At 32.9% G+C, this 24157-nt stretch overlaps 2 protein-coding genes across 3 annotated transcripts in view; one reads left to right on the top strand and one right to left on the bottom strand.

The window, feature by feature from the left end:
- Window positions 1-3148, top strand: part of LOC124357751 (tyrosine--tRNA ligase, cytoplasmic) — a 29957-nt gene extending 26809 nt beyond the window's left edge. For both annotated transcript variants that reach the window (XM_046809784.1, XM_046809783.1), the window contains exon 11: window positions 436-3148. In XM_046809784.1, coding sequence (XP_046665740.1) covers window positions 436-546 — 111 coding nt within the window. In that variant the 3' untranslated portion in view covers window positions 547-3148. The remainder of the gene's footprint in view (window positions 1-435) is intronic.
- A 715-nt stretch (window positions 3149-3863) lies between these two features.
- LOC124357752 (cytochrome P450 4C1-like) lies at window positions 3864-21987 on the bottom strand. Its single transcript, XM_046809785.1, has 12 exons — window positions 21754-21987; window positions 14681-14893; window positions 14440-14546; window positions 13493-13583; window positions 12449-12704; window positions 11087-11213; window positions 9792-9879; window positions 8590-8699; window positions 7513-7581; window positions 6786-6954; window positions 5612-5791; window positions 3864-4454 (listed from the first exon to the last, which is right to left on the bottom strand). The coding sequence occupies exons 2-12, from the start codon at window positions 14886-14888 to the stop codon at window positions 4288-4290; spliced, it is 1572 nt and encodes a 523-aa protein (XP_046665741.1). The 5' UTR covers window positions 14889-14893; window positions 21754-21987; the 3' UTR covers window positions 3864-4287.
- Between the last annotated feature and the right edge of the window lie 2170 nt (window positions 21988-24157).

The following is a 24157-nucleotide window of genomic DNA, read 5'->3' as shown; positions in this document are numbered from 1 at the left end:
AAACACATTTTGAAAGGAAGTACATTTATTAACGTAAAAAAACATGCATCCTAGTAAGCAATCCTCACTGCTTTGTTCACTTCCGCCACCATAACTGCAAGCAGCTGACAGAAGCCTATTGCATACTGTCATTATTCAGCAAGTAAAAACGCGATACAAACATGTGCTACTTGTTTACAACATTCTTTATTGGGTACTTAAGTCGAAATTATTAAAGAATCAACCGTAAGAGAGAACCATATGACAGGCTCAGAAACATGCACATATTAAACCTTATAATGGGTTCATAAGTCAGCCTGTCCATATTACATAAACTCTTCATTGTTGATCTTAATCTGTGAAGTTGAACTTGAATGTTGTGAGGTGGTAAATGTTGGACCAAGTTATAAAATTGCAAATTAACGAGCAGATTCAGTTGAGATTGTTGTGTTACAGGTGGACTTGAAAACATCATCTACCTGTGAGGCTCAGTGGCAAAGCAATCCCTTGGTCACCAAGTTTGGTAACGTCACCTGTAAATCACTCAAAAATGCTCCCATAAAGTAAATGATTCTTTTTGATTATCAGTCATGTGTACAATAAGTTACAATATTTCTTTATCTGCAAAACGGTCCAAAAAGAGGTTGCATTAAATTGTATCACACTTTCACGAATCATGTATTACATGAGGAGATTTACTTACTATATTATTTATTAGGTTTCTAAAATCTAATATCAAGGGATAATAAGATGTGCAGGAAGTAGGCTCAAAAAAAATAAGTTATATTGGTTTTTCACGCATGTAGGATTGTTCACCAATTTTATTATATTCTACATGTTTATATAATTTTAGTACTCTATCGTACTGTACTAATATCTAAAAAGAAATCATAAAATCCAACAGAGCAGCCAGTGCAGGCTAAAAGACAAGGCATAGTTCCCATAATAACCACTTTACTTTGTGTTATTTTCTCTTTATGATTAAATTATTTTGATACTATTTTTATTGGACCTGTGCTCACCTCCTACTTTCCTTACAGATAAAAATATATTTGAGTCTAAGAAAAGGAAAGTTACAATGTTAGGGTTTTTTAGAAAATAAGGTCCAATGTGTTATAAAGAAATAAATTACTATGGATTTTTCTCTACTAATCGTTTTATCTAATTTTTTGAATCTATTTTCTGCATAGTTCAAATTTTTGTTTCATTTATCATAACGTTCAAGCTTTTGTATGTTGAATTGCTAGAAGTCTGTGAGGATGGTCAGTAATCAACTGCTTCATTCACTTAGGTAAAGAAGCAGTTAGTGTCAAGGTCAAACAGACAATCTCAGTAGGTAAGGTTATGGCAGTTGTGTTTTTAAGATGGATAAGGAGTCTTTAGTGGATAGTTAGTTAAGTTTATGCAAGAGGATAGTAAAAATGCAGCCACTTATTGTACTATTGAGAATAAACTTAAGTCCGGAGGTTTGTTGCTGCATGACAATGTTAGATATAAGTCTTCAATTAAAATCCGAAATGTAACAAAATCTTTCGAATGGAAACAGATAAACCATCCATGGCACAGTGCAAACTTGGCACTGAGCAATTTTCACTTTTACCGCTATATGTAGGAATTTCTTAGCAGCCAGCACTTCGTCACAGATGGGGTGAAAGGAGGAGTTAAAAACAAGTGGTAGACTTCTACGATTTCAACCAATTAAAGCTTGTAGAACGTTGTGATAAATGTTTAAAACAATGAAAACTATGTAAAAAATATAGGATATCTTATTAAATACAAACTTTTTGGAGAGTTTTCATTTATTTTTCATAAAATTGGATAATCTTTCCAAATAATCCGTAGTAATTTATCATGTATGCAGACTCAACTAATTGCAAGGTGTATGGTTGTCTTGCTCGATATTATACTACATAATAATTATTAATGGCAATATTTAGTATTGTATATAACTATAAACATGTGCCTTTATCTACTTATGTTGCAGTTTTAAATTTCTGTACAAGAAATGTTACATGTAATTTGTTTAAAATTTATTTGTATAACTTGTGCTGTTATGTACTTTATTTTATTTATTTATTTTAATTTTATGAGGGCTGTCCTAAGAAAAATGTCCTAAAATGTGTACGATCCTTATTAGTTATTAGTTCTAAATATTGAATAATGACATTGTGAAGTGATTGTGTTACGGACAATGATCTTCCTGCTACTTTCACCTCTTAGCATCAGTCTTGTGGTTATTCATTGGCTTTATCGTACAATATCAGAATCTATGGTTATCACAGTGTTGATCTATCAACCAGTAGTTTTTTATCAAGGCTTATAATCATCCCTAACCCATCCAAATTTCTCAACAACGGTATCAAAACTCAGCAGTATATTTTTTCTTATGGAGAGGTTGATTTCCCTTTTAATCTCATCTTCCCAATTCCTAAGAGTCACTGGCCTGTGCTAAGATCTTATCAAACAGAATAAGAGGAAGAGTCAGTCCAGGACAAGGTTAACAGTACTGATAAAAGCGCATCAGTCACAGACAGGATTCACTAACCTCCGCTATCTCTAACTCTCTCAGTCCTTTCCCTTAGATTGCTCGGCCATCAGCTCTCCCGAGTGAGTGACTCAACCCAGTCATGTTTTATATACAATTTTCAACTGCTGAAAAATCAAATGCTAAATTTGTCCATCATTTTCATATTTTGATAAAATTTAACCTGTAACATCCAAGTGTAACCATATGGTTACAGCAGTGTCTACAGTAAGAATGTTCATTCTCAATCTTTATTATCTGGGCTGATACAGGTTAAAATAATTTTTTCCTTTACCAGTTCCAAGATTATTACCAAAAAATTAAAAAACTTTTATGGCTCAATGTTCTATTAAAGTTAAAAATCATACTTTTTTGACAATTCTGACAAGTAATCCTCCATCTGTCGAAAAACCCTTTTACTAGGAAGTATTGCATGGTGAATAACATTTTTAAAAGTAATAAAATTATCATTTACTTACAAAATTGTTCATTCAAAAATAAAATTATTTGATTTTTCAATTGCAAATTAATTAAATTTGTTTAGTCTTGTTCAGTTGTTATGTACATGAGTTTTTATGAAAAGATGTTTTATACTTTATTTTTTACTGTACATTTGATTAAGAATAAAAATGATCAAAATATGAACTTTTGTCATTAATTCACCCCATGTGTAACTTAATATATATAAATTTTGCAAATCCTAGTAAAAATATACTAATGAAAAACAAGAAATGATTCGCCTTGGTAAGCTTATGACATACAACTAATTTTTAAGTGAAATGCAGATTATTGCAGTGGAACAATTGTGGTAAATTTAAGTACGTAAAAAAATATACTCTCTGTTGTTTCAGGTTAATTCTGTAACATTTTGATATATGTGTAACACAGATCTGAGGCAATAGCATGGTATGGGTTAATTTTTTTCATAATTAGATCAATTTACAGAATGAAAGTACTTTTATTTGTGTACAAATTAAAAGAGGATATTAAATGTGATTTATATACTGAGATTTCACTTACCTGAATTCATTAGAACGATCATACTTAAAATAAAAATAAAGGTTTTTTTTACTATCAAATTGTATTTAAAGCAAATAAAAAGTTGCAATATTTGGATTGGTCGTTGTTGATCCATTATATTTCATAATACTACTATCAGAAATTGAAATTCATCCACTTCATTCCTGCTAACAAAATTCTGATAGTATAAACTGATGATTTAACATGAGATAAACTTAAGAGAATCCCTATTGATTGGTACAAGTACATGACAATAGTATTTTTTTTATTTCTGTTTGATACTAAACAAACTACAAGGAACTGAAATAAATATATTTTGTTTTGTTTTTTAACAGTTTTATTATAATTAAATTTAAAAAAAGCTAAGCTTTTAAATATCTTAATGTGTTATTTACACACATTATGGCATAAGATAACATACATAATGGTTTTAAAACTACAGTTATTATTATCAGATTACAAATAAATATTATTACCTTAGAGTATTTTCAAAAAACTTCTGTTGGAAACCAAAAATTAAATTTTGAATTGTAATGTTTTAATACTTTGATATATTATTTACTAAAAGTTTCAGTTTCATCTAGATGACACTCCAAAATATGAATTTATTGTCCATCCTTGAAATTATGAAATACAAAATTACAAATATAGTAAATATGAAATAATTTACCTATTATTAAAACTAAAATATTTTACAATATACAGTACAATCTAAATCTGTCATCAGACTCTTGTAGGACTAAATGTATACAGAGGATTCTTTGTTATGAGTATTGTCTCGGCTCCAGTCTCAGTCTGAAACCATCAACACTCTTCATCAAAAATTCAAATTTCAGTTTGATGTCCTCCATTTTGACAGATGTGGATAGTTTGTAGTTCCTCAGTATTGTGGAGATGGTTGTCTTCATGGACAACATTGCGAATTTTAAACCTGTAATTTGATAAAATCTTGTAACTGATATAAAAAAAATCTGAATGATATTGTAAGCGTTATTTGTGAGAGGGGAAGGTGTTAACAATTAATTTAGTCCTTAAATTTAATTTTAAATTAATTAGATGGCTCTCATACATTTTTCCATTTATAATTAGTTCCAAAATGAAACTAAAACCTTTGGAAAACATTTATTATTTTGAAGATTTGTGTTTTTTAACCTAATTATAAAGATAACTTTTCTTTGTAGAATTATTAATATTTTATTCATATTACTAATCTCAAAGTGTATATTTGGATGTTTTTTAACAATTAGATCATAACTTAGTATCTCTTAGCTGATATTTAGCTTCATGAAAGAAGGAAATAGTCAAGTCTGCCTGCGATGCTTAATTGTTTGGTTACCGATAATTTTGAAATTATGTGTGCAAAATTTTTGTTACATGAGGTTACTTAACATCTCTTAAAATATCTACAATTAACTGCAAGTTAATCTGTGTTGTTAAATGTGGAGTTCCAGTAAATGTTTTTCCTGAAATGTGCAACTAATCTTGGCCCTAGCTTTTCAATAAACAGCATTAGACATTAATTTTATCCATGTCTTTTGTTCAAAATCCACTGTACTAACTTTAAACCCACAGCATCTATGGCTGTGTCACATCGTTTGCTTAAAGCTGCATGAGGGATTCTTACTCTGTTGGATTCCGCGGCCTTCTTAATCAGCCTCCAAAAATTATTGAAGATGGGTGTAAATATTTAATAAAAACGAAATATTTGTACAATTTCAAGATACTCCCAATGATTACTTGTAATTCTTATAACTCCTTCTTTAAAAAATATTTGTTTATTTTTCTGTTCTTCAGGGCAATTCTTAAGGGCTGTGACTGCACCTTTCTAAACATACTATTAATAATACAGTTAAATCTATTTTATGTATTAATCAAAATAGAATAACAGTTTTGAATAGTGTGATGATTATTAATGGCAGGGTATTTGTGATAAAGACCCTTCATGCATTTGTGAAGATGATTTGTAAGTAGCAGGTATTTGATGGATTGTAGCAAATGGTGAGCTTACAATAGGCTGGTGAGCTGGTAATAGTGTTTTCTCTACAATAGCATTCACACAATGTCATCAACATATGAACGTATTATTACCTATACATCCCCTTGGTCCACCACTGAAGGAGATGAAGCTGTAACGGTGCCTCATGCTGAGATTCTCTGGGCTAAAACGTTCAGGGTTGAACCTCTTAGGGTCAGTGTAAAGGGTAGGGTTCATGTGAGTTGCTATGGGGACAATGCCCAAATTGCACCCAGCAGGCAGAATATAATTTGCTGCACATATTTCAAACATATATAAAGTAAAAAATTATAAATAAATAATAGCACCGTTTTATCACCATTAGATTATAATCTAGGAGCCAAGAGCCAATATGTATAAGTACATAGACTGGTTTTTTTTAAGTCAATAGAGGAATATTATCTGAGAGAGAAATGAGTTGTCAGTCACACCAATTTTTGTAGGGGTGGAAATTGGAGGGGATCAAATATGAATCAATAATTTTTCCTTAGAGTATATTTTTCTTAGCGTGACATATTTAAAACTAAACGTCAGATATGTAAATTATTTTCAAATCACAGTCAGCTAACCATATACAGATCAACTAATTGTCTGAAAGTATGACTTTCAATATCTTTTTTTTATTGTTTGAAGATGATACAATATTATTTATGATTATAATGGTTGGTTTTATTTATGTCAAGCTAAAAAGTTATAATCTGTGAAAACATTTATTATCTCATATTTTTAACTCTTTCAATACACATCCATTTTGGTCTTTTATTAATTTCAAGACAAACTAGGTTGTTTGCTATTTCAATGAAAATTAGCTCTATACGACTAGCTAATTAACATTAATAATGAAAGTTTTGTTGTTACAAGGTGCAATAAATAAAAATAAATACCAAATTTTATAAATTTGTTGTTGAAAATAACTTTATATCCAAATACAGTGGGAGGCATGTAGCAGTGCCAGCAACCTTGGCCATTGTAGGTAGTAGCAGGGCATGGTACGGGACAGAAAACTGCATGCGTTTCTGCAAACTTAAACTTGGCACTGCCAGCAACTAATCTTTCCCGCTCACTGGTCGATCTTATTAGACATGACTATACCAACTTGGGCATATTCCGTTGCACACACGGTTAGATGCCTCCTACTGTATTTCTTTAATATATATGTAATTTAGATTAATAAGAAAAGAAACTTGTTTTTGAAAGTTTAACAGGCAGAAAACTTTTAATTTTTGTACAAATGTTCAAAATTCTTACTCAGTTCAATGTCCTCTTTGACTTGTCGAAGAAAAACTGGTGCAATAGGGAACATGCGAAGAGTTTCTTTCAAAACCATCTCGAGGTACACCATCTGGTCCAGATCTTCCATTGTGACCTCTCTGCCAGAGTTCCCAAAAATGTTGTATACTTCTTCAAATACTTTATCCTGCAATGAACAATTCATGATGACATCCAACAATTATAAATTTAGTGAGCACTTACTATGTAAGGTACCTAATAGAGATTATTTGTCCACATTTGGTTTCTCTAACTGAGTTGTTGAGAGTTGTACTCCCCTTTCTTTGATTTCAATGAAAGTGTTGTTTCACTGTATTACTCATAATTATCAATATTAAATTACTGATTCTAATGATAATTGTGTTTTCCAATGTAGAAAAAGTTAATTAGAAATTATATTAATATTTATTCTCTCTTATTAGAAAACATCTCACATTTTCGATATTTTTGTATATAAGTGGCAATACATTTTGAACAATCTATTCACCATTGCCTTTCTTAAGTATACTGCCACCATTTTAGGAAGCCTTTTTTTCCTCCCATGTGGCATCATGGTGCAGTGAAAGGGTTAGACAAGGGCCACTCAGGTAGTTTTAGAGGGAATCTAACATGTGAGTAGTCATGTAGCTCCATATGTTAGTAAAATTCTAACCGCACAAATAATAGACATTAAAAAGACTTATAACAGTAATTTAAAGAAACTAACTTGGATATCCTCGTGCATTGCCAGCATTAGAAGACAGAAACAGTCAGTCATCGCGCTGGTCTCGCTTCCCTGTAGACAAAAGTCATGACGATATGTAATAGTGCAGTTTCCAGTTTTATATTTTCAAATTACTCATCTACTATGTAATTATTTAGTACATTTTATTTTAAACCACATTATTTCTATTAAAACACAGTGATAGGTTTCTGAGTTAGAATTGCTGGTGATCTGACCAAAGTGTATTAAGCGAAATATATAGGTCCATATATCATGAAAGTAAATAGTAAGAAGTAACATATTGATTTAAAGAATGTAAAGTTTTATGTTAATTACTTATTAATATAGATATATTTTAGAGTTAATTCATTGCTAATGCTAACATGTAGTTTTCTAAATACATCATGATTATTTGAAATTGAGAGCCTTAATTATTATTATCATTGTAAAAATTTGTATACAATGTTAGCAATAACATCAAGTTCAGTTGTAATTCATTTATAATGATGTAAAATAATGTATAAATAAATGCAAAAAATCAATGCAGAATTTAGGAAACAACATGTAAACGGACAAATATAGTTATACCAAACTTGTTTCCTCATAAAACACTTGTATTCTTGTATGTTTTAACAATAATTTGTGAGTTTCATCTTCACGTTTTGTGGCAGTAATTATGTGTAGTTTTATAGCACAGACAGTTATGTACCATAATTTGATTACATAGTTAATTTACTCACTGAAGACACTGAACTACGATTGCCAAAAAATACTGGGTCTCTATAATTAATGTTGCAAGAGGTTTCTCTTTATTAATTAAAGTAATCCAGAAATATGTTAATGACTCCCTTATTTTTTGGAACAGTACACTAAATTGAAATTCTAATAAAATTTTTGTCGGAAGTAACCCAAATAAATAGTTGGTTTCTATTTTACCTGTTGTTTTGGTTTCTCAAAATCGTTTAAACATTAGTTTTTGTAAACATTCTTTATGGCACTATTTTAACTTGATTTTAAATATGAAAATCTTTCCTCTAACATTTAAATGACAGATTTACTGCTTAATTGGTCTTCACTCACCCCCACCATCATTGTAACAACTTCATCCCTCAAGTCATCGTCTGTGAATGTGTTTCCTCCGTCATTCAGTTCCAGCAGAATATCCAGGAACACTTTCAATCCTTTCTTGCCTAATTGGCATAGATAATATTTTTTTAGATGCTTTGTACAGCTTTGTAGCTCATTGGAGGTTTTAGTATAGATTATAGTGATTCACAATTTGATTAGAAAGGTAATGTGTAATTAGCCAAAGAGCTCCAATTTTTACTGCTTCACAATTTAACCAAAATTAAAAATTAAACCTTTGATATGTTATTTTCAATGAACACAAGCTAGTGAACAAAAACAATATTATGACTTAGGATTTTAAATACCTTTGAGATATACGTGACTATGGAAACATGTCATCAACGTTAGCTGTGACACTGAATAAACAAATGGTTGTGAAAATATTTGAACTTTCATAATATATTGTCTTCCACAGTGAAAATTTATACTTCTAAATTTCTAATTTTATAATTTGTCATCAATAGTAAATTGTTTACATTTTTATTACAATTTTAAATAAGTATAATTTTTTAATGTTTTTGGAAATATTATTAAAATTTTCATAATTTACTTAGGACAACACAATCCCATTCTTATTGTCATTGTGTTACATTTTTTATATAAATAATCTGGTACTTCAATTACCATTCCATGGAGTTGAGTATGGAACAGCCAGTCAGAAGCCTTTCTACTCTCCGCAGTTCTTTCATAACACCAGAGCGTCTGATGTAATTATACTCAGAATATGAGTTACAGAAAGTCACAAACTAAAGCCAAGAGTAAGCAGAACAAAAATGTAGCTTATAACTCACTATTTACCTTCTGTTTCCTGCCCATTTTTAAACGCTGGAAAACAAAACAAAAATATTTTTCAAGTGTAAATTATCTGTAAATGTGATTATCATCACTGATAAATATATAAACTAATAGTTTGTTTAAAGTTTGTTATTGTCGATGGATGGTTTTTAAGGATAGTAGGATTTTGGACAGTTGCCATCGTTAAATGTTACAATCAACATATGAGCATAGTTTTATACATGTACAATATTCAATTTAGTGTTGTACATTTTGAAACATATAACAATGTCCTAAATCCTACTATCCTTATAAACTAATATCCGCTGTGTAACTTAGGGTTGAGAATAATCCTTTAAAATAAAGATTTTGGGCTGGACCTTTATCATCTGGGTTTTCTATTTGTTGAGGACTCTTCAAGGCTGCTTCCTTTTTCTTTCGAAATTCTTCCTTCTTCTGTTGAATAACCTAAAGATATGGAATATAATTATAATAGTTAGTTATAACGCTAAGCAATAGAAGTTAATTGTTTATTGTATTGTAAGTAAATATATTATGTGTAAATGATTGTTTATTTGTAACCTAGACTTATGATTATTACCATTAGCATTTGAACTTTTTTTGTAAGGTAAGTTTTATCTATAAACAAGTTTAAGGATAGATTTGATAGTTTTATTTGTTGTGGGTTTTCCTCAATGAGGTTCTTATTTCCCTCTTTCACTTATTGATGATTCCCTTTACAAAGATAGGGGGTACCTCAGGTCGAGGTTTTCATACCAGCCAATAAAGTGGTTAATTCTTTTTTTGCCAACAGTTCCACTTCCTCGTTTCCCCCGATGCCCTCATGGCGTGGCACCAATATTATCTGTAATTAGTTATGTTTTTCAGTTCCTCCAGTACGAGTATGTGATGGCAGCTTAGCTCTAGCCTTGAATCAAACCTGTGCACTTGTTGTATAATGCTTACAACTATTTTTTATTAGCATAAGATACTAATTTGTAATTTCATTGTTTAGAATAATTTGGTTTGTATTTGTATGCTCTGTCTAAATAATCAATAAGCTAGGTTGATTTGGATAATGGACCAAGCATAAGATCTTGTTATTGCTCCTCACTAGTCGAGATGATTTAATCTGATATCACCTGAGATCACATGATCGCTTGATCTTTTAGTATAGCGTTCTCTTTACGCTGCCAGGCACAGTTTGTTCATGATGTGTACTAGGGCCAAAGGGTGAGGGTCTCTCTCTCTCTCTCCCTATCCCTCCCCCTATCTCTACTCTCCCTCACTCTCTCTCCCTCCCTCACCCTATCTCTCTCTGTCTCTCACACCCACGAAGGAATCATGTAAGCGTAAATTTTTGTTTAACCTTACAATAAAATTATAGGTTTATCCAACATCCAAACATTGTAATATTTTAGGCCATTCAAATTATTTATGAATATTTATTATGTATCAAGACCTATAAAATGATATACGTACAACTTGACCTATGGTTTTAAGATTTTCCACTGACTCGTTTCTATCTCCTATCGAATAGATGGAGAATTGAATGTGACGTAATAAAAAAGTATGCCAGGCTCTCTATTGATGTGCAGGGTTGATAAGCTGAACTATAATATTTAATAATCTGGTGCTTTCAATAACCTAATCCCACACCTCACGTTATACTTACCGCATTGGGCAGAGCATGCAACTGCTTGTAGGCTTGTCGAAGCTCCTTTCCGTAACTCATTCTATTGAAGATGAAGTTGGGGTGAAGCCAGAATTTATAAATTCTCTTGAAGCCCAGATCTATTACTCTGGAACATTTATTTGTCATGACATTTATTTATGTTCAATAATTGAAAAAACTGCAATTAGGAAATTTTTTTCAACTAAGATGGCAGCAAAAAATTATCAAAAGGCTGGCAACCTATTATAACTAACTCAATGTTGTTTAATTGGTGGTTTTTTTCATCGAGTTTCAGCCAATCTATTTATGTATTCTTCCAATGGAATTACACCAGTAGTACACATAAATAATTGAAAAAGACGACATAAATAATTTAAACGATTAATAGGACTAATAATATTTACATATAATTAAATACCAAACAGTGTTAAAAATAAAAATCCACAAAAAAACGAACAAGTAAGAAATATAAGTTTACAAATTACAATTACAAATAATCAACAAAAATTTAAAAAAGACAATAATAAATAGTTAAATATAAAAACGAGCAGCAGTAGTAAATTTGTGGTTTATGATAAGAAATAAATAACAACAAAGTGATAAAAAATGTGACAAATAACCATGTGCAAAAATAACAATATTTAACCAGCAACATGCAAGAAAAGATAAATAATCAGGGACATGCGTGAACATAAATAATAATCAACAACATCTTAAATAATTAAATAATTTAAAATAAACATGAACTAAATCCACTACATGCATACCAGAGTGACGTCCACTCACTTTTTATATAAGCAAATTTGGATTACTTACTCTGCCAGGTTCATTTTAACGTAATGTATTTAAAAAAATGTCTTAATAACCTGAACGTCTTAAGAACCCACTTCTTGCTCAGTAATAATCAGATAACGCACAGATAGCATAACAATCAATAGTATTACCTTTGAAAGAATTACAGTATTTCGTACATTATCCATCCCTATATTTTACAAAAATAGAACACAATGTTTTGAGGACTGAAATCTTTCCTTCTCATAAACTGTTAAAAACACTAATAAATAAGATTAATCATTCACAATAAACACACAAGTAAAAATGGACTAGGAATTTGCAATGAACTTGTAAGAGGAAGGCATCTTAGGAAGAGGGTAGATTTCAATCTTCTAAATGTAATGTTTTATTTTTGTGATATGGCACACCCTGAAATCCTATAATCCTTTTAAATTATCCATAGTCTATTTGGTAATGGTTTGATTGTACCTAAATATTTCATTGATCAAATATTTCTAAAATCAGTTTTACCAGGTTTAGAGAAGACATTATTATCTCACAAAAGGTATAACTGGGGTATCACCTCACCTCGACAAGGTTTGTGCGAAGTCAGACTCCGGGTTGTCCTGAGCCTTGACGTCCACCCCCAGAGCTGTCTGACAGATAATGTCAAAAGTAGCAGGACTGACGTAGTCCCAGACGTCGAAAAGCCCATGGCCCACCCTCTCGCCCAGCTTGGCCACTAACAAACGGTTCTGCTGGTTGAACACTGGCATAAACTGCTCCAGCAAGCGAGTGTTGAAGGCTGGGGTAATCGCTCGTCTGTTCCGCTTCCATTTATCTACTGGGAAGCAATATTGATAGTAAATAATATTTACAAGTGGGATATGGTAAGTGATCAAACACAATTTTAAGCTGCAAGAATAATTAAGACAACCTGACTTTTCACAATATCCCCTAATGAGTGAGTTTCATAATTAATGTAATGTAATTTTTTTGTGTTATAATAATTTAATTAGTACTGTAGTTCAGCTCATTCCATTTAGTATTTGATATTGGAAAAAGGAATCTTACTAATGTTATTACTGATTGTAACTCATTTTATGGAATTGAACTGTTGATGTCGAAAGACATATATCTCAGGTATTTCTACAAATTTTGGATGAGCAGTTTTTATTTGTAGAATATTAATTTATATAGTTTTGGAATAACTTATCTTTTTTTACGGTCCGTAAAAACCGAAGAGCCAGTATAATTAATCTAATATCATGTTGGGGGAATTCACTCCCATCATGTCAAAGCTTGTGAACCCCAAGACAAATTATGTACCACTGTACCCCTCAATTACGTTTTATACACAGGTAAACAGCATTCATTCACAACAGCGATTCCTATAGGATAGCTTAGTGTCACTTCACACCAACAAACAAACATTGAAGCTGTAAAAACCAAGTGATCCAAACATCTGAAAACAATGTGTTATGTTATGTCAGTGGATTTGTTAATAGCATAAATTCTATTAATAATAATAAATTGTTGATTTAATACTTAACAATTTATGTGTTTTATCCGAAGTTCTCAGGTAAACCCTGTTTTGATTGTTTTCACTATGTTAATGAATGCTACACTTACCAGGAGCTGTGAAAAGTCCTGTTCCCGCAGCGTCCCTGAAGAACCTGTAGAGTGAGCCCTTCTCTAATGTCTTGGAACTGTTCAACACGATCTGTAATAACATGAAAATGTTATTTTCTCAAGTGAGTATATCGTATGAACAAAATATGGGTTATTATTTAAAGTTAGAATTAGGAACTTCAAGCCCCGCTCCCATTAAAGCTAACGCTGAAAAGAAATTAGCCATTTCGAATTACTCTAAAGAAATTAAAGCTTTACCTCTATCTTAAAATATAACGTCTCAAATGCAATATGGTTACTCTAAACCACTACATCTCCATAAGGCATGCTCATTGGAAGAACAATACACTTGTACGACCTACACCGCCTATCTGCTCAATGCCATGTTTGAAAGGACTCCCTAAGGAGGGTATCTAGAGCTCTGGCATAGATTGTTGTTAATCTATTTTAATTACCTAATGTCTATTGATTGTCAAATTTATAAATGGGGAAGAAAACTGTCTTATTCATGCCATTAATTGACCTTGTCAAAATTATTTCTGGGTATGCAGGAAGAATTTACAACAAAACAAAATAACGATCAAACTTAAATTTTTGCAATTTTCGGACCATCGTATAGACAGAGATAATCACAATTTAAAACTTATTCCGAAATTATTATAAAACGAGATGGTATATAATCTATGTTTACCTTTGGAAATTTTTATATTCTAAGCCTCGCATCCAAAGTCTATGGCGCTATGGGGCTTTCAACAGCTTGTTGCGCAGACTGTGGCTACAGACCACCGGAGGCGAGTGATTTATTTATGATGGTAATGGGAAGGAGGGCGGGAAGCGATGGGTGTATTTCTGGTGTGTAAACCACTTCAGATCACCTACACTGAAGAAGGTTCTTAAATGCGAAAATCCACGGTTCTAGTTAGAGTCTAGAGTTGGATTCTACTGACCTGGAGGTTGTCCGGATCACTGACCATAATGAGCAGGATGGGACCCATCCAGATGCGGAATGGCGACTCGTACCTGCTACATAGCGCGAGTATCTTCGCCATCACCTCTGGAACAGTCCAACATTTAAGGGTGGTTTTCAGTCGCACAGAAGAAAATTATTGTAATTGTTATGTGAAACAATAATACAGCTATCAAGCAGACTGCTTTAAAAAAATGTGTAGTATAATTATCAGCACTGACCTTCTGGACCTCCCAAGAACTCGAGGCCGTTGCCGATGACAGGAAGGGCGGGCGGGCCCGGCAGCTGTGAGGCCAGCTTCTCCAGACGACGACGCCTCCACTTGAACAGCGCCACGTACACGATGCTGAAGAACACGGCCAGAGTGGTCAACACGCTGAACACGTTGACGGAGGCCGACCTCACAGAGTGCAACTGATAGCCCTCCATCTTACCTATGCCATCACGACAGTATTTAAGTATTAGAGATCTACATCGGATGAAAGGCACTTAGAATTTGAATTCTTTGGCACAGTAAATGGATGAAAAATGCTTGGATGGAAACTAAGGATACTGTCATTAATACAGTGAATGGGTTATCAGAAACATCGGAAAGGTACAATAGACGCCGTTTATTAAACAGTAGACAAATTATGAATAGCTTCCTTAAGCATCTCAAAAATGACTTCTCCTCCGGGTCGAGGAGAGGTCCAAAGGGCAGTTTTTCATTTTTTTTTCTAATTTGGGGAAAGGAGTTATGATTTGGACTACCAGCTAGTCAAATAAAAGAATACCTCAAACGATTATGTGAACCTTTAGCAGGTAGCTTCTATGCTTAAAAGTTTAAACTGATTATCCTGAGGGTTCTGAACCAAAGCGAAATTTTAAGTTGGTAGCCGATAATAGTACCGTAATTTATTAATAAGTCTAATTAAATGTATCGGGGTTGTGGGTAAACTGAAATTTATATACAGTTAACACCAATCAAATTAATTTTAGGAATTCAATTAATAACATGAAAATATAATGATGCTCACGGATGTTAACTTAATGTTTCTACGAAATATCGGTGTTTTCAAAATAATTCCAAATTACATACATAATTTTAAGAGCCAATACCAAGTGGACTAAGGCATCGGAGTTTGGGTCTAAGTTACAGTAGCACAGGTTAAAATCCTGTCTCTTAAAATGAATTGCACTTTTATTAGTACAGTTGATCTTGTAATGTACCGACTCTTTTTTTCCTTTCACTGAGGCAGTCTGGCGGACGGTGTGTTCAAACGAGCAGGCGCTGGCCGCGGCAAATTAATAATTTTATTCAACTGTGTCAAAAATTAAACATTTTAAATAGTGGTTATCAAAACTACACTGCTGGAAAAGACGACAACGGATTTTGAACCCCCTAAATAAATACCTACGATTGTAATGACCAGATCCTACGAAAATACCAGAGAATCATAGTCTAAAGGTGTCGTGACGGGAGATTTAGGTTTGCAAATAATGACCAAGAAAGATGAAGCAATAAAGGCGTGTTCCACGACAAGCTTCCCCTCTCTGGGTTTTATCCAGTCGTGGGATGGATATATGAACTCGCCAAACTCAATATATAGCTAAATTTTGTTCTTACTGTAAAAAAAAAATAAATTATTTGTAAATAACTTGATTTATATGTCGATATTGAAACTTCAAATCAAATCAAATCAAAATCTTTTTATTCATACACATAAAACAATTAAAATATACATTTCCATAATTTAAATGAATAATTCCCCATATAGACTATAGGTCTGTGTAAGGGGAAGAGTCCATCAATCAGTCTTTTCTTAATTGTACTTAATTGTTCTTAATTGTAAATCGTAATTGTAATTGTGTACCATACTTTTAACCTAAAGATTTACCAAAGATCTGTTTAAGTAGTACAAAATACATTGTTGTAAAAATTGTATATACATATACTTACATACATGATACGCATACACACCCACCCACACACACACACACACACACACACACACACACACACACACACACACACACACACACACACACACACACACACACACACACACACAACACACACTCACACACACACACACACACACACACACACACACACACACACACACACACACACACACACACACCCATCTCTATACAGTTTAGGCACCGCTTAAACCACCATATTACTATTAGATGGATGGAAAACAATCCAACAGCACCACCAAACCACATCCCACAACAATAATTCCTACTTACACAAAATTCCCAAATAATTTGCTATTAACAGGCTTCTTCGTAATTTTATTGGTAACTGGAACGAATCAGTGCCTCTGCAGCAGCATCACCAGGCTGAGCAACCACCGACCCACCTACGCTTGTACTCGACTACACTTCCACCCTCTGCCTCCAATATGTGCTCTGGTAGATTTTTATAAAGCACATGAGCTATGTAAAAAGAGTTAAATTTTTCTATGCAACAATTTGGTCTTGGTATCTGATATCCAAACTGTATTCTATTTCTGGTAGTATAGTTGTGGTGAAAGCGCTATAAAAATAAAATCTTTGTATTTTTGTATATCAGTAAAAAGGATTTTTTATTATAAAATTGCCTTACACTTAAAACAGGAAACTCATTATATAACAGATTAGAAGGATATCTGCGGCTTTTCCTCAAAATGATCCTTAATATACTTCTTTGTGTGACCGCAAGTGGTTCCAGTACAGCAGACGGACACTCCTCCCCACGCGAGAATACCATACTGCAGAACCGACTGCACGTAGGCAAAATAAACTGACCCTAATACGATCCCCACTCAATACCGCGCTAAGCTGATTAAATGCAAATAACAACTTTCTAACTTTTTTCTTCACGTAATGGATTTGAGGTACCCAGTTCAATTTAGTGTCAAAAATTACTCCCAAATAGTTGTATTGGTCCACACGACCAATGATACCACAACCGCAGGACTCGGAGTAAGGATCACCGCAGGAGTGCAGTTTGAGGCATCTCTGACCCGGATTAAAATCTATTCTAGAAAACAAATGGTAAATATTTTGTTTTTGTTAAGTTAATAGTCAGAGTATTGTGATCACACCAATTTTTTTTATTTTTGACAGATCTAAGGAAGCTTGTTCAAATGCCTCCTCCCACGTACTGCCAGATGACACCACAGCTGTGTCATCAGCAAAACAGAAACAACTTACTATTTATGTCAATTTTTTGTTATATTATTTATATAGACTAAGAACAAACAATGGCCCAAAGGTGTGCTTCCCTGCACCACTCCGTAGTCCACATTTGTTTGGCTACTCTTAACTCCATTAATTGAAACAAATTGCTGGCGATTATTAAAATAACTGACAAACCAATTGAGCGTTACGTTTTTTTACTGCAGCATATTCTAATTTTGATAGTAGTTTCCGCCTATCTAAAGAGTCAAAAGCTTTAGCAAGATCAAGAAAGGTGACCAGGACTCGCTTTTTAGAACCAATTTCTGACGATATGAATTTAGTTATGTCATAGAGAGCATCTGATGTATTTTTACCACTCCTAAAGCCATATTGGTTATTTGAAAGGAATAAATTCATCACTAGATAATTCATCAATTTGGACTTTGATACATTTTTCAAGTAGCTTTGATACAACAGCAAGCAAAGAGATCGGCCTAAAATTATTCATTGCTGATTTAACACCTGACTTATAAATGGGAACAACTTTGGCAACTTTAAACGCATTAGGGAATTCTCCTGTTCTAATACTACAGTTAATGATATGATAAAGGGGTTCCGAGAGTGCTTGAATATTATCTTTAATTAATTTTGTAGGAATGTTATCCCATCCTGGTGAAGAAGCTTCCTCTTAGACCAGCCACTATATTAAAAATTTCCTGCCGTGTAACCGGGCGGAAATCAAACACAGCACTCGCGGCGTGGTCCGCGTCGTCCACCACCGCAGGGTCGCTGGGGTGCAAAGCTCCCGCCAGCATCGGTCCCACAGAGGGCAAAAAAGTTATTAAATGAATCGCAGACATTTTCCACAGATGGCGATGTATCAGAGTTTTCCGGATCACAGAATGCCTCAAACAGGAAATCGCTCCTTATCAGATGTCCTACCAGCCACCTCATTAACCACGGACCAGAACTTTTTCATGTTACCTGCAGTTTTTCAGCAATTTTATTATTGTAAATAAACAAATTTAGCTCGCTTTATCGTCGAGTGTAACGTGTTACGGTACCGAAATAAATTTATTTCGCAGTTGAGTATTAAATGGGCTCTTTTATTAACGATCTACTGAGTTTATCCCTATATCGAATAGATTTTAAAACAAACCCATAGTTATCCATGGTTTTAATTTTTTATTTTTTTTTGCGTTTATCTTTACTTTTCTAGAATTAACGATTAATAACCGAGCGTAGAATATCAATAAATGTATCAACAGAAGCATTAACACAATTGCTCTCTAAAACAGGTTCCCCAATTTGTGTCCAAAAGATCTTTGCCAATATTTACCCAGTCATACGTATTATAAAACGGTTCAGGCATTGAGTAGTGTGTATGTTTTTGTAAATATAGCTGGGCCAATACTGGATAGTGATCAGTCACTGTAGTTTCTAGAATTATAGAATTAATTTGACTCAAATTATGAAATTTTACAAAAATGTGATCGATACAAGTGTTACTAGACGGTCGCGTTACTCTATCTATACACCCCACGAAACCTGCATCGCTCAGAATATCCATGTACCGTTCTTCCTGTGAATTCGAATTAATATTAAGAATATCACAATTAATATCCCCTACTAAGAAACAAAGTTTGTTTCTGTTGATATTATAGTACTCATCCAAGGCGTCATTAAAGAGGACAATGTTTGAATTAGGACTGCGGTAAATAGCCAATAATTGACAAGGGAGACCGGCCCAATTGAAGTCAAGAGATAAGGCGGTGGCCACCCCTCCAAGTCTCAGCTCACCGCAAGACACCGATAACGCACTATCTATATAGATAACAAGCCCATCTGATCGATTAATGTTGTTGTAGGATCTAAATAATTTGAACCCATTCAAATGCATTAGTTCACTTTCGTTATCAAGCCATGCTTCTGTTAAGACTATGCAGTTGAATTTAATTTTTAAAACTATCCAATAAAATTAAAAATTCATCTATATTTTTATTGTAACTTCGAATATTTTGGTGTAATATATTGAATGTGGTTCCGCGGTTACTAGTGGACCGCTTGAAATATGTCGAATTTTTAAAATTTGTTGATATCCGAACAGGTTTCAATTTTAATTATCGGCTCGTCGAGGGGATCGTCCTCTAGAATCATTCTGTTATTTCGATGCCGCCGTCCGGTGTTAGGATTATATTATAGATAATCATTTGGCGATTGAAATATAATCTCTAATTAATTGTAAATTTATGTATCTAACAATGGCATATGTAGGCTGAAATCACATATAGGTATTTATATTTTTTAGGTGTATAGCTTGTGTTTGAACACATCTCTAAGAACAAAAGCTTGTATAAAATTTTATTTTTAATATATAATTACTCTGTGGATTTAGATTAACTAGTTAATGTGTGGTTAATGATCAATATTAGGTATCTATACTTTTTAGACTAGTTAGATTCAAGGTGTTTTAAAATATAACCCGCTCTAACGTTTTTGAGACGTTTGAATTTAGACATAGAATGTTATGTTAAATAATTAATGTTTACTATACGTTTTTTTATTACTTAGTAAGTGAAAGTGATATTTTTTGTTCTCATGTAATGTAACAGACAATAGTTTTATATTTTTAAACAGCATCTGCTATAAAAGAGAAAATTGTTTAAGAAAGGATATAGTATCTTAATTATTATTCACATGTAAAGTCAGAATGGGTTTAGGGAGAACGAAGGCTGGATTACTGGAAGCTGTCTCAAGTCAGTTTCAGTTACAATGATGACAAGGTCGCTTGGGCCTGAGGTCAACTACATCGATATAGCAAGTTCCCATCGACTGACTACCTGTTGTAGTTGGCGATCTCAAGTTATAATGCTGATCATTTGCATTACTTTTTACACGTTAATGTTCGTAACTATAAGTATTCTTATACCAGTATGTTCGAAATACATTAACTGTTGGGATATAAATGTACTCCTTATAATAATAACATTTTTGATTTGCAGGACTCTGGCTCATTAATGAGTCATATTGATTAGCCAAATTGGTGGCACTCTAGCTTTCACCGATACTTTTATGAATTACATTTTTTTAACATATACATCGCACAAAAGCATCGCAATAAACTACTGTAGTTAGCCTATCAATTTGTTAAACTGATTTAAAAATACCATATTCTCCACACTGCAATTTATCCATCATTTTTTTTACTGAATTTGATGTCCGAAAGTAGCGTAGACTTTTTTTAACCTTAGGGTCTTAGGGCTGTAAAACCAGCTGTTTGTTTAGTTTAAAACTTCAATGTAAATACTGTATGTCATAAGTTATAATACAACCAACAAATTAAGTAATTTTCGGCATTTGTTACGAAATACGCTGCGACAGTTGTTTTCTTTCTTTTCTTTGCAGACAGAAGTTGGGCCGGAAGTGTTCGACGCACTATTTGTGTTAAACAAGGTCGTCGATGAGGCACGAATCAACAAGAAAAAGCAATCAAAGATAACAGATTCTTTCAATTAATCATTAGAAATTAATGTTCTTTAAGTTTTGATAGTTTGCCGTATGACATTGTGTGTTTAATAAAAAAACTCTTGGTAATTCGAATAGTTTTCCTTTCCTCTCAATAAATCGAAACTCTCGGTAATTCAAAACTCTCACTAATTCGAATTTTTTTGCATGTCCCGCCAATTTCGAATTATCGAGAGTCGACTGTATATACAAGGTTTGTATTAGAACTCCTATGTTGTAAACGATTACTTGAAAATTCTAATTTCATTGTTCTATTACTAGCGGTCTCTTTCTTTACTCTGATTTTCGCCGGTAAAACTTCCGGTTTAATAACAAAAATTATTATTATGAGAGTAATTTGGGTTTTTAAGGATTATAATTATAACATTTAAAGGTTTTCTGGACTAAAATATTAAATTAAGCGTCACTTCAAATAGGATAATTTAAAACAGGTAAATTATTTATTAATGTAGAACCCATAAAGTTTTATTTTACTTTAGTTTTATGGAAACCGTTAAAAATAATTCTAAACTAGAAATTGTAGTTGAAATATTTTGATATAATATATTAACGAGGTTCACTGCATTAAGTAAAGTCGTGCGATGTTATATATTATATATCAATCATAATACATTATTACCTGAGTTTCTGGATCTTCACACCTTTGATAAACTGGGACAACAGCTAGCTCGTTAAATAGTGACCGTATATTGGCCAGGTTCCTTACATGCAATGGTGTCGAGTGAAGTAGTACATTAAAAATGCACTTCTTTATCTAATATATTTAATAACGTTAGAACAGAGGTTGTTTGTTAAACAATGTGTGATAAGTAATATGATAATAATAATATAGTGATAACAATTACACTGCATTGAGAACTATATCTTGTCATCTACACAACTAGGGACATGGGTTAGTTCTCTAGAAGTTCATTGCCTCTTCACCAGTGGTGCGGATAAAGTGCCTGAGTTGGTCATACCCAGGAATATATCGACATAGCTGAATATTTAAACTGCCTGAGTGATTCTGCCTGGAGGTAAAGTTTCAGCCCCTGGACATGACAGGAACTTGTGCTTATACTACCTGAGGAGTCGTGTCATGACCTCAAGTGTGGTTATTTTCAGGTTTTTAATTCAATGTTAGACACCAGGCTAGAGAATTTCATTGCATTCTCACCCGTGGCGGGGTGTAGGGCAAGTTTGCCAATGTTTTGCCAATTCCGACTCGGTATGTTTAATCAGTTATGCATCAATGCACTAATTCTAGTTCTGTCACGTATTGTACTGGCAGGGGACTAATTTTCAACTTATTTTCTAGCTTTAATTGCTCCAACCACTCACTTTTCACTCCGAGCTAGCTATAGGGCAACGATTAACTAATTAATGAACCCGCTAAAATAGCACAATAACTAAACGTCAGGACTTTCAAATCAGCCCTTTTGAGTAGAATGTAATTAACTTTAGACAATCGTTTTGTAGAAATGAGTTTTAAACCACTAACATAAAATTTCAGATTACCAGAAAGATTTAATATTTAGAAAGCCGTAAAAGAAGTAATAACTTCAGAAACGTGCTTGCCAATTAGAGAAGCAAGAATGTGACGCAGTTGTGCAGTTTACGCACAAACCATCTGTATAAGGAACAATTATTTGAAATTTTATTGTGAGGGTTGGCAAAACGGTGCAGATATTTAGTTGTTTTGTGATGCATATAAACGAAAATATAACATTTTGCCACTTATACTAATTAATAGAAATGCTTACAAACTTGCTCTGTATTGTATTGTTCAATTTATTCGTTTTATTTTGCTTATTTGTAATCTTCATTATCTTTTGAAATATTGTAGCATGAGGAGGTTATTTATAATTGATCTTGAGCCAGTGAATGTAGCTCAGAGATCTATTTTTAATATAGAATTTGGAAAATTGTGATGATTCTTCAGTCAGCAAGCTCAATTCGAAAACAACATCTGTTATACGTTAAAACTCTATTAAAATTATACATCTAACAAAATTATAACAGCATTTTAAGATATTTGTTATTCCCACAGTATCATTTTTTTCTACAATTGGAAGTACTATGTTAAAATTAATAGAGTAACTAATGATTTATCAATAACAAATTCTAATGACCCACTATCACGGCTCGTATATAAATCCATTGGTGTGTGTTCTTAATTCCTTGTGTTCTTTGTCCCTTCCTTATCGAGCCTTATAGGTCGCAGTAGGTGCATGATGTTCTACCCAATCTCCAAATATGCAATTCAAATAGTTAAATGATCTACAATTATTTAAATCTCCTCTCAAAACATTTCTATTTTAGACTAGCTGACTAGTTTCGTACGGGTACATAGCTACATATATTTTCTCAAAACGAACGGAGGATTCCTTATAGCGATATAGAAAGAATTACTTAACTATTCTTTAAAACGTGGGATTCGGTAAACGTACATGACAATAGTTTTTGTGTTTCTATTTGATATCAAACAAACTACAAGGAACTGAAATAAATATACTTTGTTTTGTTTTTAACCGTTGGAATGTAATTACATTAAACAAACTAAGCTTTACACATACAGGGTGTCAATTAAGTCTGGAACCTCTTTTTTAATTTTTAAACCACAATATAAAACAATACCAAAGTTCACACGTGCTTACTGGTGATAGTAACGCACATATCTGCCCAATTACCGACCAAATAATCCCTTTGGGGGACGGTCCACAAGGAGTCGGACAAAATTTTTAAATAGCAGCATAGGTCGAGTTTCATATCAAATTAAAGGTGCTACTTAGCAGAGTACAGTGCCGCAAACCGGACTTCAAAAGGTGGATTCATTCAGTAGTTATAGCTATTTGAATTTTAAAACAATTGAACAATGTAAATTATTAAGTATTACAAGTAAACACCAATTTTTAAGTACCTGTGATCAAAGTAAGTGTTCAAAATGTTCCCCTACCATCGTCTGGCAATGTCCTAGGCCAAAAAAAGGTAAAAGCCATCCACTGCATTTTGAAGGTAGTCACGAGGAATATCTTGAGCTTCTT

This window comes from Homalodisca vitripennis, chromosome 3, assembly GCF_021130785.1.
Source record: "Homalodisca vitripennis isolate AUS2020 chromosome 3, UT_GWSS_2.1, whole genome shotgun sequence".
In the NCBI taxonomy this organism is placed as follows: Eukaryota; Metazoa; Arthropoda; class Insecta; order Hemiptera; family Cicadellidae; genus Homalodisca; species Homalodisca vitripennis.
Note: the sequence above shows the minus strand (reverse complement) of the source record. Positions and strands in the feature narration are given on the sequence as shown.

Excerpts from the sequence above, each read along its gene's own strand:
- LOC124357752 (XM_046809785.1), bottom strand. The coding sequence starts at position 14,888 with ATGGAGGGCTATCAGTTGCACTCTGTGAGGTCGGCCTCCGTCAACGTG. Across the intron at positions 8,700-9,791 it reads AGAAAACCCAGATGATAAAG|GCAAGAAAGGATTGAAAGTG; the intron begins GTCCAGCCCAAA and ends TATGCCAATTAG. Across the intron at positions 7,582-8,589 it reads TTGTTACAATGATGGTGGGG|GGAAGCGAGACCAGCGCGAT; the intron begins GTGAGTGAAGAC and ends TTTTGTCTACAG.